Raw genomic sequence first — 20,066 nt, 5'->3', positions numbered from 1 at the left:
GAAATATTAAAAACCCCCTTGAGAGCCAGCCATTTGCTCAACCCTAACTACAACAATGAAGATTTGACCATCTCCGATGTCAGGTACCTGTTCTAGCTAAGAATAGGCCAAAAATTATATTAGCCTAGGCCTATGAGGTACCTTTATATTAGCTTATGGTTTGAATTGTGTATAGGCTAGTCTGAGTTAATTGTCCTAAAATGTATGGTAGCCTCTGAATGTTAAAGACAGGACAATTGACACATCAAAACTGTATACAAACACAGTACGTATAGTAAATACAGGAGTAATAACAGGAATATCATCATTTAATATTTATACATGACATTATCTTATTCCATCTTGCTCAGTAAAATCTGGGCAAGTCACGATAAATACTACAATAATCTCTAACTTACCCAAAATGCTTGTTATATGTACATTTTCATACAGAAATTTCACATGCTTATCAGTAATCTGTCCCAACAAAAACAGACATACTTCTCACTCAATAACAGAATATCACTTGCATAATTATATACAGAATTACAAATGGCAATTATGCCTGAGGTAGCTGGGATATAGTGTAGCAAATTCATTTTCTAAAATATCAGAATCAAAGGGACTCAGACTAACTTCCGTATCAAGATTTTAAGATAAATACATATTAGTATTAACAAATCTAATTTATCATGTACATATAAATCTTCTTATTAATATCAATGTCCAATTAAGAAAAAAAACATTACTTTGTATAGAATAGAACACCAAAGACAACTTTCCAGTGTTAATATCACTGCATCAATTGCTTGGTAGTCTCTCTAATTGTGGCATGAATTTTGTCATAATCGGGACCAACTTCTTCTCTCACTCGGTCAATAAAATTCAATATTGTTTCTGAAAATTCAAAGCCTCCTGCTATAGGTTGTTCGAATTCACAAGATGCTAAAAGGTCAGCAATACTTATGTGATCACCTGAGATAAAGGGTTTTGACCCAAGAAAATGCTTAGAAAAATCATTCTGAACTCGTTTTAGTTCTTTTTTGTGTTGATTGACTAGTTGCATATCTGGCTTTGTCCTCTTGAGTGCTGGAAGCAACACCTGAAAAATTAGATACTATGATGAACATCAATATATAATACATAATTTGGTACACATATAACTAAGGACAAAACAGAAACAGGATATGAATTTTCCTTTATCAATCTGGACAGAGGCAGTACAAAAACCAGCACAAAAAGCAAGATCACACGGTCACAAACTGAAACCAGTGACCCAACCCTAAGATATTTGTAAGCTTTAGCCACAAAATCCAAAAACATGTATAAAACTGAACACCAGATGTTTAATTGTCAAAGGGTAAAAAAAATAGAATCCATAATGATCCCGGATCACGCATTCACAAATTAAAACTAAACTTAACCATAATAATACGTTATCTTGCCACTTCAAAATCTAGACACAAGCCTAAAACTGAATAGTAATTGTGTTGCTTATATAAATCTACAACTTTTTAATTGTGAAGGCATCACATTGAAACAAACCAAGACTTAAATTTAAACACTTTCATTATTTGCTAAAGATCTTGCTTCACTCCAGTTAATAGGATGATTTTTTCTATTTGTTGTGAAAGTGATTTTCTTGTTTGTCCATAATATATTTGATCACAATTTTTACTAGGAATTTCATACATGCAGCCAGAAACCTCATTAGGAGAATTTTCTGGGCTAAACCTGTGTTGCTCCGTGAAATGTTCCTTTAGCACACTTTTCTAAGGTATAAATATTACTATAAATACCAGAGAAAAAGCTATATGGTAATGCCAGAATATCCTGGCTCGCTCACCTTTATTTAAGGTGTCGGTATGGTATCTGGGGCGAGTGAAACCACTACCAGAGGTCTTCTGCCAGTTAGTCTCTTCCTTTGTCAATTTCCCCACTACCGCTACTACTAGTCTCTCCATAGCCATTCCTTTAAATAGCACTGTCGTTTACAATTGTGTCTTTGACTGTAACGACTTTATTTTGGAATAAAATGAGATGCTATAAACACCAGGAATCTTCGATATCTAAGTTGAGTACTGCAATTATCAATTTATGTTTGTAAGGGTAGCGAAAGTAATCATAAGAATGTTTTAGTTGTATGTTACATAAACGGAGCCTAGCTTGCACCGCTCCCTAGTCAGCCATTACATACATTGCTACCCGTATCTTTATGACGACTTCCAATTGGTCACCTATACTAATTGTAGTCGTGTTGTTATTGATTTTGCACTCACTCAAGATTTACTAAAATTTGTAGAAATCCTGACATTTTATAATAGATATCCTGGTGCGAGGATGATTCAGACCTACTTACACAAACCAAGGAGATTCCTCCTTGGTTTGGGAAGTAGGTCAGACGGGTTTTCCTTCCATCTGGAGAGGCTTCTCCCCTTCGATTCGTCGTATCAGGAGTTCAGCCTATCTCCCTCCCCCCCTACCCCCTTGGTCTGCTCAAGGAGGATAACTCCTTCACCTTACCAGGGAATCCCTGAGGGAGGGGTGTAAGGCCCTTAGGGACCTTATTCTGTTCCATGAGCCTCCCTGGCCTACCTCGCCAGATCGTGATTGAAATCTCGTCTCGAGAAGGTTAGGCTAGCTGCTCAGAGCCACCCTGGCTGTCCTGACCAGATCGTTCCGATCGAGAGAAGGTTAAGCCAGCCGCTCTTTAGACAGAATTATGTACATCTCCTCTTTATCCTTATTCCCTCTCGCGCCAGGACTATTGTATAGCGTTTATTATCATATAAATTATTGTATTATTGTAATCAGTGGGCAGTCGGTCTATAGACCGTCAGCCCATTTGATCGATTGGATCCACTTCTGACCGCGAGGTGTTCCACCTGGCCGGTTGTAGTGTCCAATTGATTGCGTGTGAGCCACCCCTCTAGACACCCTCTCTCCCCCCTTTTACCTTGACGGGATGACATAACTCACTAGCGCTACTTCAGGTAGCCATCCGAGTCCTATCCCCTCTTGCAGAGGGGGTGAGGGGGAGTGGTTATAGTCAGAAGGGGTACTCCTCGCCTTATGTAGTAGGAGTAGTACGATGGTACCTACCCAGACGAGCCCGGGTAATTTCCCGGCTCGTTAGGATGGTATTAGCCACGTACTCTCTTCTCGCCTTCCTATCCCCAGTTCCCTACGTCCTCTATCCGTCCGCCTCGGCGGATCCGGGATCCAGCGGACATCGTTAGTTATGCATATAACAAACATGATTCCTTTACAATCAGATTCAGGCCTAGGTTTTACCTATTCCCCTGTTTCGATCCCTAAGCTGGACCCGGGGGATAGAGATAGCATTGAAAGGGAACTGGGACCAGAAGGAGAATTTTGCCTTTCCTATCCTCAGTCCTCCATACATTATCTATCCTTCCGCCTCGGCGGGCCCGGGATACAGTGGAGATCTTTCAGTTTTGCATATAACAACATGATCTCCCTTACGATCGGATTCAGGCCTAAGTTTTACCTATTCCCCTGTTTCGATCCCTTAGCTAGACCCGGGAGATAGAGAGATAGTGTTGAAAGAGAACTGGGACAGGAAGGAGCATAGATTCTGTGCTCCGGTTCAAAATTCATTTAGTTATTTTATTTTAATTATTTTAAAATATGCTTTATGTTTTCGATCGGTGTACTACGCCGGGTAGTGAACCCCAGCAGGTAACCTAGAATTGAGGCATTTGTTTATCCTTACCTAACCTCTCTTCCCCGCTTTCATTTATACCTCGGCACCCAACCCCGGTGGCGGTGGCCAGGAGCTAGCAGAGGCATTCTTAGTTACTAAGAAAACCTCTCCGATGGGGTGTCAACCCAGCAATCAGTGGATCCGGGGACCAGAAGGGAGGTTAAATCCGCCTCCCGGAGCTGAGGCATGGGTTCATCCTTCATGGCTGCCTGAATTGTCAGGTCAGCCACTTTGGCTGTACATGGCATCGGGGTTGCCTCGTTTACTGCAAAAATAGTAAAAAGGCTTCTGTACGCTGTCACCCTTGTGTTGGTACACTGCCATTCTTCCAAGCTCCGGAGCCAAGCCTGTTGAGCTTGATCCCGGGGAAAGATTACTGTTTCTTTGGGGACCTTGTCCTCCCTCCTCATGGCAACCTCGGTTAGGCGGGCATAGCCCATGAAGGGGAACTGGAGCCCCGGGGGATGGAACTCGAAGTCTTCCAACCTTCGGGTTCCGCAACCCTCAATAGTCAGCATACCCTCCGAGAACGGGGTATGCTGCTAACCTCCATGGGTTATTACTCTTGAATGGAGGTAGATTTGATGAGTCCGGCATTGGCAAGGGCTGAGTAGCCTGTCCGGACTGGGCCAGTCCAGTTGCCACTGTATCCCGGAGACCTGCCATCAGGTTCTCCTGGGTTACCATCCATTCCGATAAGGATTGGATGGTCTGTCCCGATGCCTCCAGCGTGGTAGACAGTTGGGAAAACATTTCCTGGAGCTTGGTCTGGACCAAGTTCCCCATCATGTTTCCCAACTGTTGCATGATGGTGGCTGAAAAGGCATCCAGGTCGAAGGCAGAAGGCTGAGCCTTTGCCTTTAGAACCTTGGCTCTCGACCTCTTCAGCGGGGGAGTAACCTTAGCCTTGTCTGCCCCGGTTTGTGAGCCGATGGCTTAGCGACTTGGCTGGTTCCAGACCTCTTGGACAAGGACTTTTGCATGGACTTTAAGTCCACTGGGTTTTTAACCTTAGGGATCACTGAAGTAGACTTCTGTCTGACCGACTGAGGTCTCTCGGCGAACCCCTGGAACGAAGTGGTAGAGGAGAAAGAAGAAGAAGGAGATGGGCTCAAGAGCAATCTTTGAGCCCCTACTGCACCTGCCTCACTAACATTCTTACCGTTGCCCATGTCGTCAATAGCCATGGGCTCGCGGTCCAAGTCGAGGGCTGCTACTTCTCCTGTGACGTCCTCTTCCAGACCTTCATTCAGTAAGGGCAATGTTGCAGCTTGGATCCCAGCGATGATGGGAGCAGCTACCGTGGGATCTACCGCCGATGCCTTCTTGGCCCCGGGGTAGATGAGTCCAGTCATATCTTGGGATAGCATGTCAGGCTGTCCCTTCTTGGCGTTGCGGCCAAACCCTCCTACCCAGACCTTCAGGGTAGCCAAGGCAGCGTCCCTAACCGCTTGGACGGTCTGTAAAAAGAGGTATATTAATACTTAAAACTAGAGATTAATCCTAGTCTAGTATAATTTTGCATGCTATAATCAAGTTGATTCTCATTGTATCATTATACACAGTCCGGCGTGCTACATACCGATTCAGAGGTGAACTCTTTCACCAGCCCGTAGCATATCACGCAGTTTTCGTGGTGCCAGACGATCATGTCCTCCATCTGGACTGCGCAACCAGCATGGGACCGGCAGACCACGTGCCCACAGGGTTCCCGAAGAATGGTGTTGCAACCCTCCTCCAGGCAACGAGCGACCTGCAAGTCAAAATGATACATGAGTATCATCATCAACCTTCCGGAGACTCCGGGGTTGCATGCAGTATGCTATTGCCGCCGGAGTAACTCCGGTGACAGCACAGTGACCATCATTTCTGTGGATCCTCATTCTTTGCTAAGAATCTCTTGTCTGGAAAGATTTGTACTTCCCCAGATGCGAGAAAAACAATATGATTCGGTTCTCTAGATAATGCTGAAAGCTCAGATATTCTGGCTCCAGATGCTAAACTTACCAAAAATAAAGTTTTTCTAAACAGTGTTATGTATAAACATGAATCATTATTGGTTTCAGACCAGGAAACTGTGTGGGAGCGGGTTACTGGTTTTAGTCTGGCGCAAGCTTTTGGAATTGATGAAAAATATGAATCTGTAAGATTAATGTTAAACCCAATCTGAAATATCTTCTTCGAGGCAGATTTAATTGTTGTAATTGTATTAGCTGCTAGTCCCGTTTCAAACAGGGTCCTAAAAAAGGTAACTACTAGGTTCCGAGTCATTGCTCTAACCTTAGAATCTCTTAAGAACTTTGCCAGTTTTCTTACAGCTGAATCATATTGACAAAGGGTTGAGTCTCTTTTATCCGACTCTAGAAACAAGGTATTTAGAGGATCAATGTCAGCATCTCTTTGTGCTGCAAATTTCATAAAGTCTATAAAGTTAGGGCACTCTGAATTCTTGAGGAAGCTAACACACTGCGAGTTTGTACTACCTGTGTCAACTTGGGATCTGGGATCCGCCGAGGGAGGAGTCCTAGTTCTACCATCAGAGGAAACCAATTGCTCTTGGGCCAATTGGGGGCTACCAGAACTATCTGACCTATGAAAGTCCTGAGTTTGTCTAGTACTTTCATTAACATGTTTATCGGAGGGAACAGATAAATTCTTTGCTAGGTGTTCCAATCTATGGACATGGCATCTGTGGCATAGGCCAGAGGGTCCAGGTTGGGAGCAACATAACATTTTAGTTTGTTGTTGGATTCCGTGGCGAATAGGTCCACCTGAAGGTTCGGAATCTGTTGACAAATCCAATTGAATGAATCTTTGTCCAATGACCATTCCGACTCCAGCGGAGTTGTCCTTGAAAGTGCGTCTGCTACCACATTTCTCACTCCTGCCAGGTGTACAGCTGACAGGTGCCATTGGTTTCTTGTTGCAATCGCAAAGATTGCTATCATCACATGATTTATGTGACTTGATTTGGATCCCCCTCTGTTTAAGCAATGGACTATTACTTCGTTGTCCAGAATTAATCTGATGTGTTGCTTCTTTGCCGGGGCTAGTTTTTTCAGAGTTAAGAATACTGCCATGGCTTCCAATATGTTGATGTGGAGTTGACGCGACGTTACTGACCACAAACCTTGGACTTTTTCGTATTGGGAGAGGCGTCTGTGTGTATTACCAACACTGGTGGTGGAAATCGTAGGGGAATCGATTTTGCCAGATTCTTGGCCTTGGTCCAAGGTAGCAGTCTTTTCTTTAGTATTTGTGGGATTAGAGATAGTTTGTCTCGTTTCCTCTTGTTCGCCTTGGATCGCCATACCCGATTTATATCTTTCAGTTTTACCTTCAGTAATGTGTCTGTTACTGATGCAAACTGAAGTAAGCCTAGAATTCTTTCTTGTCTTCTCCTGGATGTTAATTTGTCCTTGAGAAAACTTTTTGTTTTCTTTGCTATTTCTTTCCTCTTTGTTGAGGGAAGAGATAGTCTGTGTGTGATTAGGTTCCATTGCAGTCCTAACCATTGGAAACGTGCTGCTGGAGTAAGACGGGACTTCATGAGGTTTATTTTGAAACCTAAGTGTTCCAAAAATTTTATGACTTTGTTCGTCGCCTTTATGCAATCCTCTACATTGCTGGCCCATATAAGCCAATCGTCTAGATAGGCCACTAACTGTATTCCTTGAGTTCTCAGCTCTTGGACTACTGTCTCTGCCAGCTTCGTAAATATCCTGGGCGCTATACTGAGTCCGAATGGCATCACTTTGAATGAGTATGCCCTTCTGCCTAGTTTGAATCCTAGAAAGGGACGAAAATGCCTTGCTATCGGAACATGATAGTAAGCGTCTGTAAGATCTATAGAGGTGGTGACGGCCCCACGGGGAAGTAAGGTCCGCACCTCGAGATAGTCAACATATGGAACTTGTCGCATCGAATGTAAGTATTCAGATGAGACAAATCTAGAATCACCCTTCTTTGTTCTGAGTCTTTCTTTGGAACGCTGAACAAGCGTCCTTGAAATTTCAAAGATTTTACTTCTTTTATTGCATTCTTTTGCAAAAGATCTTTGGTGTATAGGTCTAGTTCTGCCGATGGAGCTTGATGAAAACTGGTTTAGTGGAGGGGGCCCTATTATCCAACTCCACCCCAGACCCTTGGATACTATGCTGGAAGCCCACTTGCTGAACCTCCACCGGCTCCGAAATTTGTATAGTCTTCCCCCTACCTGAGATGTCTCAATGGTTTGAAGAGGGTCTGTTTCCTTGTCTGCCCCTGTATCCTCTGCCTCTTGTTGAAGTCCTTCTACCTCTATTATGAAAGTTACCTCTGGCCCTACTACCTCTGGCATACCTATTGTACCCATGGAACACTCCTTGTGTCTCAAAGGTGGGGTTAAAAGCCGGAGAAGGAGCTTGATGTTGAGGAGGCTGAGTCATCCAAACATATTGTTGTTGTTGGGGTTGGGATTTAGACGTAGACAGCCGAGTCCCTTGAGGTACAGGAATCGTCGTCTGAACGACAGCTTGGGGTTGTGGAGTGTGGTATGATTGGAAGTTCCTAAAACTCTTCCTGCCTCTTGTCTGATTTCCTGATTGCTCATATTTTCGTTTTGGCATCAGGCCCCAACGAACTTTGAGACTTTGATTGATTGACCCTAGCAGCCTCACCTAAGACACTGTTAACAATGTCTTCCAGGAATAAGTCCAGGCCCCAAATTGAGGCTTTAATCAGTTTATTTGGCTCATGCCTTATTGTAGCTTCTGAAAGCACATGCTTTCTGCAATTATGGCGTGCTACAGCGAAGCCATAGGGATCACTTTGAAGTGTGAGGAGGAGAGACTTGGTAAGGATCTTGAACAATGACTCGTCTTGGTATACCAGCGAAGCCATTTCTGCCATTGTAGCGGAGTTGATCGATCTACTTAACCGAGTACGTGCCTCATACTCGATTCTGACCAAGGATTCTGGGAGTCTCAGAAGTTTGTCACTGAACTGTGTAGAGGCACAGTCAATGTTCAGTTTCCCTGTGGTGAAAGTGTTGGCTGGGCGTCAACCCAGCATTCATGATCTGGAAAGTAAAAAAAAGAGAAAGTCAACTCCGTCTCTCTTAGTTGTGGCATGGGCTTGTCCTCCATAGCCGCCTGAAGAGCCAGATCAACCACTTTTGTAGTACAAGGTGTCGGTGTTTGACCTTTTACTACAAACATTGTGTAGGAACTCTTATGGGGGGACAACATTGTGTTCACACACTCCCATTCGTTCAATGTCCACCCATGCGGACTGAAGCCCTGTTTCCTTAGGATAGATCATCGTCTCCTTAGGAATCTTATCTAGTCTTACTAGCGGTTCCTCTGTCAGTCGAGCATATCCTGGGAAGGGAAACTGCAATCCCGGTGGGTAGAATTCAAAGTCCTCTACCGGCCGAGTTCCACATCCTTCTATGGTTAACATGCCATCCACGAATGATGTATGTAAAGCCAATCGCCACGGATTGCTCTTTACAAAAGCCGGAAGTTTGGAAGCGTCTGGCATCACAAACTGTTGTTGTTGTGGCAGTCCGGTTCTCAGGAGATTTTCTATCATGTTCTCCTGGTTTTGCAGTCTCTGGGCAAAAGTGTCCATAGACTGCAACCGATCCGAGATGGTTCCAATATGAGATTGGACCATACTTCCCATCTTCTCCATTAAAAGATTAGAGAAGGCAACCGGATCAAAGGAAGATTCTGAAGCCTTAGATTTGGAGCTCCTTGATCTCGACCCGTGATGTAGGGGAGTAGCTGCTACCGGAATCTCCGAAGACTTAGATGCCGTTAATGACTTGGTAAGTCTCGGTAACCTAGATGGTTTACTTGGCTTAGATAAGGCCTTCCTCAAGTGTTTGACTTTTGGTATTACTGAGCCTGGTTTGTCCCCAACCAGGGTCTTTGCAGTAAACCCTTGAAAAGAAGCATGAGAAGATGTTAAAGATGGTGCAGGGCTAAGAACAGGAATCTTAGACCGCACACTACTTTGCCCCCCTTACCACGTTACTCCCTACCTTGATCGCTGGCATCCAGAACCATTGGTTCTATGTCAAGGCTGATGGCCGCCACGTCTTCCAACACTTCTTCCCCCAGTCCCTCAGATCTTCAGGCAAGGACTGCGTGTCTTCCCTTATCTTGGCAATAATGGGTGCAGCCACTTCCTTGGGAACTGCCGCTGACATCTTGGCATTTGGGTAGAGGAGGGTGCATATCTCCTCTGATAGAATATAAGGTTTCTTAGCCTTGATGTTACGGCCGAATCCGCCAACCCAGATCTTGAGGGTTGAAAGAGATGTGTTCTTGACAGCCTGTGGGGTCTGAAAAAGAAGTACTAATTAGGATTATCACTTTCTTAAAACTAAAGAAAATAATTTGTTCACTTCCTGAATACCATATCTCATAATTAGTAATGAAATATCTAAGTGCGTACTCATCGAGTCCGAGATTATATCAGCAAAAAGCCCATAACAGATCTCACATGCATCCGGATGCCAAACAATGAGGTCATCGACCTGTACGCCGCAGGGTGCATGGGACCTGCAAACCTCATGTCCGCACCTTTGCTGAAGGACAGCTGCGCAAGCTGTCATCTGACAACGCACCACCTGTAAGGTAAATTGATACATGAGTATTCAATTTGTATATAAACTGCCAGAAACTCCGGATTATTTATCGTAATCTTACATTATAACATATATAGTCAAAGTAGACTTCTGTATATTATAACTAAGTCTTAACATATACGGTTTGATCATTTAGTCTATGAATCTTCCTATTCTGTTGAAAATTATGGCGGATCTAACTTCGTACTTATCCGCCTGCTCCGGAAAACTAAATCCACTTAAGGAAAAAATATTCTCCAATGATTGTATCGCTACCACGGTAGACGTATACTATACCAAAAGGTATTGAGTGGCAGATATTGGTTACGTAGCCTGTCCGCCTGTTCCGAAATTCCGTGCATTGTTAACAGAAGAATATAAGATTTTGTAGGCTACGTCTGTACGCCTCTTCCGGGATCGACCGACAAAATTCTATTTGTGTGTAATCTACAATATCAGAACAGGGTGAGATACCTGAATCTGATCAATACACTAAAATATTAGTGTGTAGAAATATTCCGGTTGTAACGGAATCAAAATAATGCGGCGGAAACCCGAAAGGGAAGACTGAGTGTACGCATAAGTTGCTCTATCCGGTGCGTTCGGAAGCCAATCAAAACCAGCTAGAAAAGCGCCACTATCCTAACTCATGGTATGACCATATCGCTACATATTCCGTCGCTCCCAATATAGGCTATAACTAAAGCCTAAAAGTAACCTAAATCGTGTGATAAAAGGTATCCCCCCGAAGGGGTACTGGGCGGGAGCGGCAGAGCGAACTGGTTCGTCGCGATCAAGTGGACCATATGACCGGTCAGGTGGGACAACCCTACAGATGATAAAGATCCACTTGAACCACGAGATATGTAGCTTACAAAAGTAAATTACCAAATTTAAAGTGAATAATAGATAATTAGGTAATAATGGCACACAACTAATATAACATAATATTAAGCTAGACAAAAATTAAGCCGAGCGAATAGCCTAGGTCTCCAACATCGAGTGAGATACCGATATGGTCAGGTAGGCTATATCACTCTTAATAATATCTCTACGAAATCGGGTGATTTGCCGATTTAAGATGCAAAGATAAACTACGCTCAAAAGTTGTCAAACCAAGGGAAACTCCCTAAAGTAGGATTTGACTCAAACATGTAATGCTCGGACAGTAGCCTAGTGTAAGCCAAAATCACTAAATATCTAAAACCCACGTAAACATCGTATAAAAATCATACAAAATATTAAAAGTGCATTTATTTCCATATGTCTAGGACAAAAAATGATTGCAATTAGTATGAGGAACTAATGGTCAATCAACATGTAAACAAAGCTCCGTGAAGTAGCGACATCAAAATGGCTGACTGGGTTCGGATATTTCCGATCCTTGATCAAGATCATATTTCTCGTAGGAAATAAATACAATAAAGAAATCGCAACTTCAGTGCATAGTACAACCAATAGTAGTACTCAACTTAGTAGTAGAAGCTTCCAGGAGGTCCGACATTATGAAAATCAAGCACAATAGATCAAAAAATGAAAAACACTTGTACTTCGTACGATGCTATTGAAAGGAATGTTTAGGTACGCATGGGTGGTAGAGTGGTGGCGGGCAGTAGTGGGATGTAGAACGGCACCTCGTAGTAACGGGGGATGTTGGGAGAGGAGATAACTAATTGGTAAGAGACCTCTGAGAGTGGTTTTTCACGCCCCAGTTACTATACTGACACCCTATATGGGTGAGCGAGCTAGGCATATGCCCGGCATTCCATGCAACTTTTTTCTCTGGTATATATAGCAGTTTTATACCTTAGAAATGATACTATAAGGAGCATTTCACGCAGCGGCACAGGTGAGCCCAGAAAATAATGTTATGACAATTAAGAGGCAATCAATTTGAAAATCAAACCTTAATAAAAATATTGGGAGTGAGAAGGCAGGAAAGAGCAAGAAATGATACCACATGGGACATTATGGAAGTTCCATATGTTGATGAGAAAATGATAAAGGGGAGAAGGACATCTTTGCAGCAACTACATATAGGAGAATAGTACATGACAAAAGTCAGATGGTCTCCTCTGGAAGACCCAAACCTAACATGAGATAGGAGGTTAGAGATGAGTGCAAAATCTATGGAAGTGAAATTACAGAGGAGATTTGAGTGAGGAAAATATAGAGGCCGTATTTGTTATGGTGTCGGAGACAATATTGATGGTAATGAATGTAAAATAGTATTGTAACAAAAAAAAAACTTATCCGAGTCCCATAGTGCTTGCATGTTCCCAGAGTAAAAATTCCTTGGACATATACAAATTTTAGGAAGAACAACATACACTTTGCCATAGCCATAACCAATGTACTTACCAAATTTCGAAAGTAACCTACACCATGCACTCTGGTGTTCAAATGCTGCCAATCCAGATATTCATCAACTTTGCATCTTACATCTAAGTTCTTTGGGTACCACAAGTCAGATGAATCATATTTGCTGGCGATAAATCTCAATGCTGCACAACTGTTGAAATTCATACACATCAGGAATGGACATGTTATTCAAAACACATCTCAACACTATAGCAGGCAAATAAAAATTAAAAAACTGTTCTTATCAGAAGGAAACTGACAAACATTAAAAAAGGAAACTAATGGTGGAATATCAGCAGTTGCCAAGTGACTGTGAGCTTTTCTAGGGGAGAGACAGAGCTGTAAGCTTATTCACTGTAATATGACATCCTGACCTCAGATGAAGCTAATCTTCTAAGTTAAGCATAATTCCATGTAAAAGAATACTGCAGACAATGAAATAACAATGTGTTTATTTACAGTACAATGGTACTGCAGACAATGATATAACAATGTGTTTATTTACAGCACAATGGTACAAAAAGATTTACATATCCCTCCCTTGAGGGCTAGGGTCAAGGTCCACATAAAACCATTGGCATTTCCAATCACTGAAAGAAGACAAAAGTTTGCCTTAAAAGTTGAGGACTCAGTGTCACAGAAATTCTTTGTCAGGTAACTGTTTCACCACAGACAACTAATTTCAACATAACATTGTGCATCCATTCAAATTCCAACAGGCAAAAAAGGTTGGGTATAACTAATAAATTCTTGGCATCATAAAACAAGATATTTTATATTTAAATTGAGTTATCAAACACTGAGGAAGATATACAGGACATATTTCAACCAAAACTTCTTTTCATCAGTTTTTCTATAACCTTGAACCATCTCAGATGGATTACTTTCAATATGATTCCTACTCTCTTTTTTCTTGTCAGGAATTCCTTAGATTCCCTGAAACTGGGGGAAGAGTGTGGTTATAACTAAAGTTTGTGTCCAACTATTACCTCAAATTCTGTTGTGGCTTTAGTATTATGTCCAAGAATATTGCAAGGGAGTGATAAAGACACCCAAGAACAATACATTTATTGTTGGCGAATGTTAGCTCTCAAATCCCACGTGGTTCACCAATAGTAGTAGTTTCAGAATGTCAATACCCACAACCATAAGAGACTCAGGACTTGATCATTAGCACCTTGGTCTGCTTGAAAGCGAGACCACATTCTTTGAATAATCATTAATTATAGTCCATGGCAAGAAAAACCGACCTTTTTTTAAAGTAATTTGTATTTTTCCTATCATAAAAACCTGAAGTTCTGTACATTGGGATTTTCCTTCGAGAACAAGCTGAAAACGGCCATTCAAACTTATCAACAAGGAAGTTAAATAACTAAAGGTATGGGAACCCAACCTCCTCCCCCCCTTTCACCTGTTCATCTGCACGCCAATTTGCCTTCTTGTTCTAGTGACAGATTAGAGAGGTGGGTGAGGTGGGTCATTCATTTACAAAATTTGGTTTTGTGTCAGGAAAAATACAAGTTACTTTGTTTTATTAAGTTTGCTATTTGTTCCTACACAATGCAAGCCTTCATTCTTTACACCGAAATCTTGCACTAGCACTCACTTCACCTTTATCACTTACCTTATCCATTAAGGTTTAAACAGAGGCTCCTAATTTTCCCATGGGCTGTAACATAATGGAAAACTTATATCTACCTGTGCTTCAAGGCTGGCAATGACATTGAGTTCGGGTGCAAGAGAGCCAGGGTTAGGATTGGGTTGCACAGACTGAGATAAGGGAATAGGTGCAACAGTGAGAGAATCAGATATAGAGACATCAAAATTAACAGCCTGACTAGCTAAGGCCTTTTTACCGCTAGCTCTAGCAGCCACCTTTCTCTTTTTGTCTCTCTCCAATTTATTTAAATGAGTAAAGACTTCCAAGTCTTCTCATCCCAATGTTCCCATTCCCTACAAGTTAACTGAGACGGCAATTTTGACCCTTACATGAAAAGCAAACAAAGTGGGTCATAACAAGATTTTATCAACCTCGTATTGCAACATTTGCTGCAATACCTAGAATTTTGAGAACTCGTGTCAATCATTGCCACAATACTCAAGAAAACAAAGTTCAAAGTCACAGTCTAGATTGTAAGTCAAATTGGTAAAATAAAGTCCTATCTTATTATTTGCCGAATCAGCTACCAAGATGCAAGAGTACTTCATCAAATCGCCAAGAAAGTCAACCGGGAAGTTCTACATATCCAAAAATTCCTGCTGCCAATCACTGTCTACAGTATGTGCTGGCATAAACAACTGAATTCTGTACTGAGTTGGTTCCTCTCTCCCCCGTTAGTGGGCTGGGGTAATCGCCTAGCCAAAACAAAACAAAACACTACCGCGGATTTCAAAAATTGTACTTGCCGACACACACATACATGTATATATTTATAATGAAATTATATATATGTATACACATATATAATTCACAGTTGTGATGAATAAAAATTAAATCAGTCCCCTACAATGAAAAAGCAGGATGAATGAATATTGTCTGGAATAGCCTTACCTTTCAAGAATAAGGGTATCACCATCCTTAACAGCTGGAATTTTTCTAAATGGGTTAACAGCCATATAATCCTTCTTCATGTGTTCTCCTAGAAACAAAATGCGTGTGAAATAAAAATTAGTGGAACATAATCTGCTTTAGTTTACCATATATATTTGATAAAAGACAAATAAAAATCTAACTGTCCAAAGTTCATTTGTATAATTTACAAGAATGTTTTGAGTAGGTTATAACTATCCACCTTCAGCTTACAAAAATATTTACAAAGGAAAGACACTTCGCATACAAATTGAATGGCAGAGTACAGGTATTTATCACTGGGCAACACTTTGACCTAGTAAGAGAGGGAGAGAGAGGTCTTATACTGCTGACTTATATAAGGATGGAAGAGTGAGGTTTTCACGTTTTTATTTACTGTTATTATCTTTTTAAAATATAATACTGAATCCCTACAATTTGAAGCAGGTAGCTGCATTTAAGATTTGGACTGATTTCAAATTTGTTGTGCAGTCTGAGCAGTTTTTTTATCATATAAATGAAGGCACCCTCTATACTGCATAAGCATTTGAATCAGTATACAGGATTCCATCTCTTCTAATCACTGGGAGGAGGGCTCGGTATTTATTAAAAAAAGATCCGCTGTTCAGTAATTTTTTTAAAAGATGATGCAGGTGATCTTGATGTCACAGGAAAGATGGAGACATTGTCATTAATTTCTTTTTAAAGGCTACTTCTTACTAACAGTAACATTGGTGCATGTAGCCTGAAAAAGAACAGCTCTGCTGCTGCTTTGTTACCATTGTTGTGAACTATGATGGTATACCAAGCCTCAACGACCTGCAAAGAGAGGTGACCGAAGTGCTCAGGGAAATGGAGTTTGAGTCTCAGCTTTTTTGCGATTAGCTGAAATCATACTCCTCAAGAATGCAGGCTGTGGTACAGGCAGATGGAGGCCACACAAAATATTAAATACTCAGAGAAACTTAAATAAATACCTGTTCTGAATTACTTTTGTTATTGTCCATATCAATTTTAGTTTATGCTGTAGCGGGGGGAGGCTCTAATTTCGAAACACCCAGTACATCATAAAATAGGTTGCCCTTGGAAAAAGGTTTCAGTGATATAGCACCTTCCCAAATGAATAGTTTGAGGGGATAGGTGTGGTCTAAGCTACTAAATTTCACTGTCTTGCTTTTACCTATCTATAAGATGCATTATTTGAGGAAAACATAATAAACCAGGATTTATTATAAATATATAAAAGAGGAGTTAGTTCTATGTTTTGTTTACAATGACGTTGTGATGTTTTGGAACAACACTGAGAAACCACGTCTCATGATATCATTTTGTTAAACAACTGTAACACTGCTTTTGTATGTCTGAAACTGAATAATTAATGGCATAGATCATATTGTACAGGCCGAATTACTGCAGAAAATTTTTAATGACTGACCAAATACAGCACATGTCCTTAAGCATCACAGAGACATGATTAAAAGATGAAACTTGACAACACAACTAGTGTATACTAATACCTATAGACCCACTTGCTGCGAAGCATTTTTTTTTTATGTGCAAGTTGATACCGAAAGAGTACAAGACTCAAGGTAAGAAGGCTTTTCCTTTTGTCTACAACAGCTGCCAAGGATCCATTCCTATTATCAACCTCCAAATTTGGCAACAGCGCACTATGTTCTGTTCATTATTGGGTTGACAATGTACCTAGCATCAGAGCAGCTCTCATTCTTTTGCCTCAGTAATATGATTAAACACATGGAATGATTGTAGTGGTCATCATAGAGGAACCAAATTCTGATGCTAAGTACATAGGATTAAGTCCCAGTGTAAATTTCTAGTTTAAAAGTTTTTTGACTGACAATGCATTTTGCTGAATTTGGGAGTTGGAGTCTCCCGCAGGGTAAAAATTTAATCACGCAACAATAGCTTTTTTGTGATGATGTTCCCTATTTAGAATTAATATCATGGAACTTGTATCAGACTAGACTAGCTTTTCCATCATGGAAGTACTTCTAACAGGTACAGGTATTGTTGCTCCACCACTGGCAGCATCACAGCCATCACACAGCAAAACATTTATATGCACCTAGCTTATTTTAAGAAATTTTCCCCTTGGCAAAATATTTTCATTGAGGTACTTTCTTATGTAGCCTATAGCTTTTCCTGGAGCCTTGCTAGTAGCCTAGGTCCAGTAAACAAATCATGGAATTGCAAATTATCTTTACAGTACACAGTTAGCGGTGTCCTAATAGAATAGCAAAAATTTATGTAGTAATTATATATTTAATGAGCTTTGGCCTAATGGAATGGCAAATATCTAAGTAGTAATTATATATTTAATACATGACTACTGTCTGACACAACAAACACCCATATGTTATGATTTCTAACACTATGCAGCAATATGGCTACATACTTGGGCCCAAGTTAACCTATTCATATTAGTTGTGCTGTCTAAGTTATCAAAAATAATTAGCACATCCAACATTTGTGGGAAAAATGATATTGTTATAATACAATAAAGTTTCATACATACTTACCTGGCAGATATATACTTAGCTAAGACTCCGTCGTCCCCGACAGAAATTCAAATTTCGCGCCACTCGCTACCGGTAGGTCAGGTGATCTACCTGCCTGCCCTCGGCGGCAGGACTAGGAACCATTCCCGTTTTCTATCATATTTTCTCTCTTCCACCTGTCTCCTGCGGGGAGGCTGGGTGGGCCATTAATCGTATATATCTGCCAGGTAAGTATGTATGAAACTTTATTGTATTATAACAATATCATTTTCATACAATGAACTTACCTGTCAGATATATACTTAGCTGATTGGCACCCTTTGGTGGAGGGTAAGAGACAGCTAATATGGAATAGACAGGTAAACAACATATGTTGTAGGTATAAAAGAAAAACCTTGGTCCTACCTGATAGGTGGTAGACTGCGTGCTGTAGCCCCCGGTAGTCGCATCACCTCAAGACTTTAGCGAGATATTATCTATGGCTAGAGTTCTTGTTGGGGTCTGTCGATGGGTATTATGAACCGGCTTACTCCGGCAGAGCCCTGAAAGGACTTTGTCAATGGGTACTGGACCACTTCTATGACAAACACACCTTATGAAGGAGCATAACCAATCCCGACCACCTGATCCTAACCACCATGTTAGTATATAAAATTGTTCTGAGTTATCCCCAAACTCATTACAAACAACCCATAACTCGAAACTAAAACGCATTCATACAAAAATTCTCAAAAAAAATTTAATACTCCTCTAAAAGATATCACAAGAGTTCCTTATGGAACACAGTGACTGGATTGGTGTTTGCTCCCGTACCCAGTATCGTATCCGCCGATACAAAAGGCCCCAGAGAAAAACATTTCTCGTAGGTCACGCGAACGTACTTTAAGATAGTGAGATGCAAATACCGAAATTGCACCTCCAATATGTCGTATCAATGATTTTCTTTAGCGACATATTCTTCTGAAAAGAGAGAGACGTCACCACTGCTCTAACTTCATGAGCTTTTACTCTTAAAAGCGGAAAAGAGTCGTTCAGGACAGAACTTGTGAGCATCTGTAATGACGCTCCTATGACGAAAGCTAATGCGTTCTTAGACATGATTCTTGTGGGGGGTCCTTAATCGAACACCGAAAGAACTTTTGTCTAGCCTCCCATTTGTTTCTTCCTTTTGTAAGTAGAACTTCAAGGCTCTTACCGGGCAAAGAGACCTTTCTGTTTCTCTACCTACTAGACTCGATAAGCCATTTAATCTCGAATCTCTTGGGCCAGGGATTCGATGGGTTCTCATTTTTCGCTAGAAAAAGAGTTCTAAACGAGCAGAAGGCGAGTCTCTGTTAAAGCCGACTTCATCTTCCAGGGCATGAAGTTCCCCAACTATTGTGGCTGTCGCACAAAGATAGGAGAAACAAGCATTTCCTTGTTATATCCCTGAACGAAGCTAAATGGGGAGGCTCAAATCTGTCAGACGAAAGGAACTTGAGAACTACATCCAGGTTCCGCTGGGGAGGAGTTAGTTCCTTAGATTTTGTCGTTTCAAACGATCTAACAAGTCGTGCAGATCTTTATTATCAGCAATCTCTAGGCCTCTGTTTCTGAAGACTGCCGAAAGCATGCTCCTGTATCCTTTGATCGTCGATACAGATAAGTGAGAGACCTCTCTCAAGAACAAAAGGAAATCAGCGATTTCGGTTATAGAGGTACTGGAGGAGGACAACTTCTTAGACTTACACCACCTTCTGAATACCTCCCACTTCGACTGATAGACTCGTCTAGTGGAAGCACTGCGGGCTCTAGCGATAGCGCTTGCAGCTTCGCAGAGAAAAACCCCTCGCTCTGACAGTCTTTCAATAGTCGAAAGGCAGTCTGCGCGAGAAGCGGGGAGGTTTTGATGAAACCTCTCGAAGTGTGGCTGTCTGAGAAGATCCATCCTTTTTGGAAGGGATCTTGGGAAGTCTACTGTCCACTCCAGCACCTCTGCAAACCAATCTTGTGCTGGCCAAAACGGGGCTATCAGGGTCATCCTTGTCCCGTTGGACGCTACAAACTTTCTCAACACTTGTCCCAGGATTTTGAAAGGGGGGAAAGAAAGCGTTACACGTCCACCATGAGACCAGTCTAGCAGGAAGGCGTCGACCACGAGAACTCTTGGGTCTTCCACCACTGAACAAAAGACTTCCAGCCTTTTGGAAAGGAATGTGGCGAACAGATCTACGTTGTGAGTGCCCCAAAGATCCCAAAGACTCTGACACACCTCTGAATGAAGGGTCCATTCTGTGTGAAGGACCTGGCTTCTCC

At 41.6% G+C, this 20,066-nt stretch overlaps 1 protein-coding gene across 1 annotated transcript in view; it reads right to left on the bottom strand.

Annotated features, from left to right (window-relative positions):
* Positions 1-290: 290 nt before the first annotated feature.
* LOC135212739 (glutathione S-transferase theta-1-like) overlaps positions 291-20,066 on the bottom strand; it is a gene marked incomplete in the record, with an annotated part of 116,866 nt that continues 97,090 nt past the window's right edge. The window contains 3 exon segments of the mRNA XM_064246452.1: positions 291-1,081; positions 12,684-12,834; positions 15,235-15,322. Coding sequence (XP_064102522.1) covers positions 773-1,081; positions 12,684-12,834; positions 15,235-15,322 — 548 coding nt within the window.

Source organism: Macrobrachium nipponense, chromosome 41, assembly GCF_015104395.2.
Source record: "Macrobrachium nipponense isolate FS-2020 chromosome 41, ASM1510439v2, whole genome shotgun sequence".
In the NCBI taxonomy this organism is placed as follows: domain Eukaryota; kingdom Metazoa; phylum Arthropoda; class Malacostraca; order Decapoda; family Palaemonidae; genus Macrobrachium; species Macrobrachium nipponense.
Note: the sequence above shows the minus strand (reverse complement) of the source record. Positions and strands in the feature narration are given on the sequence as shown.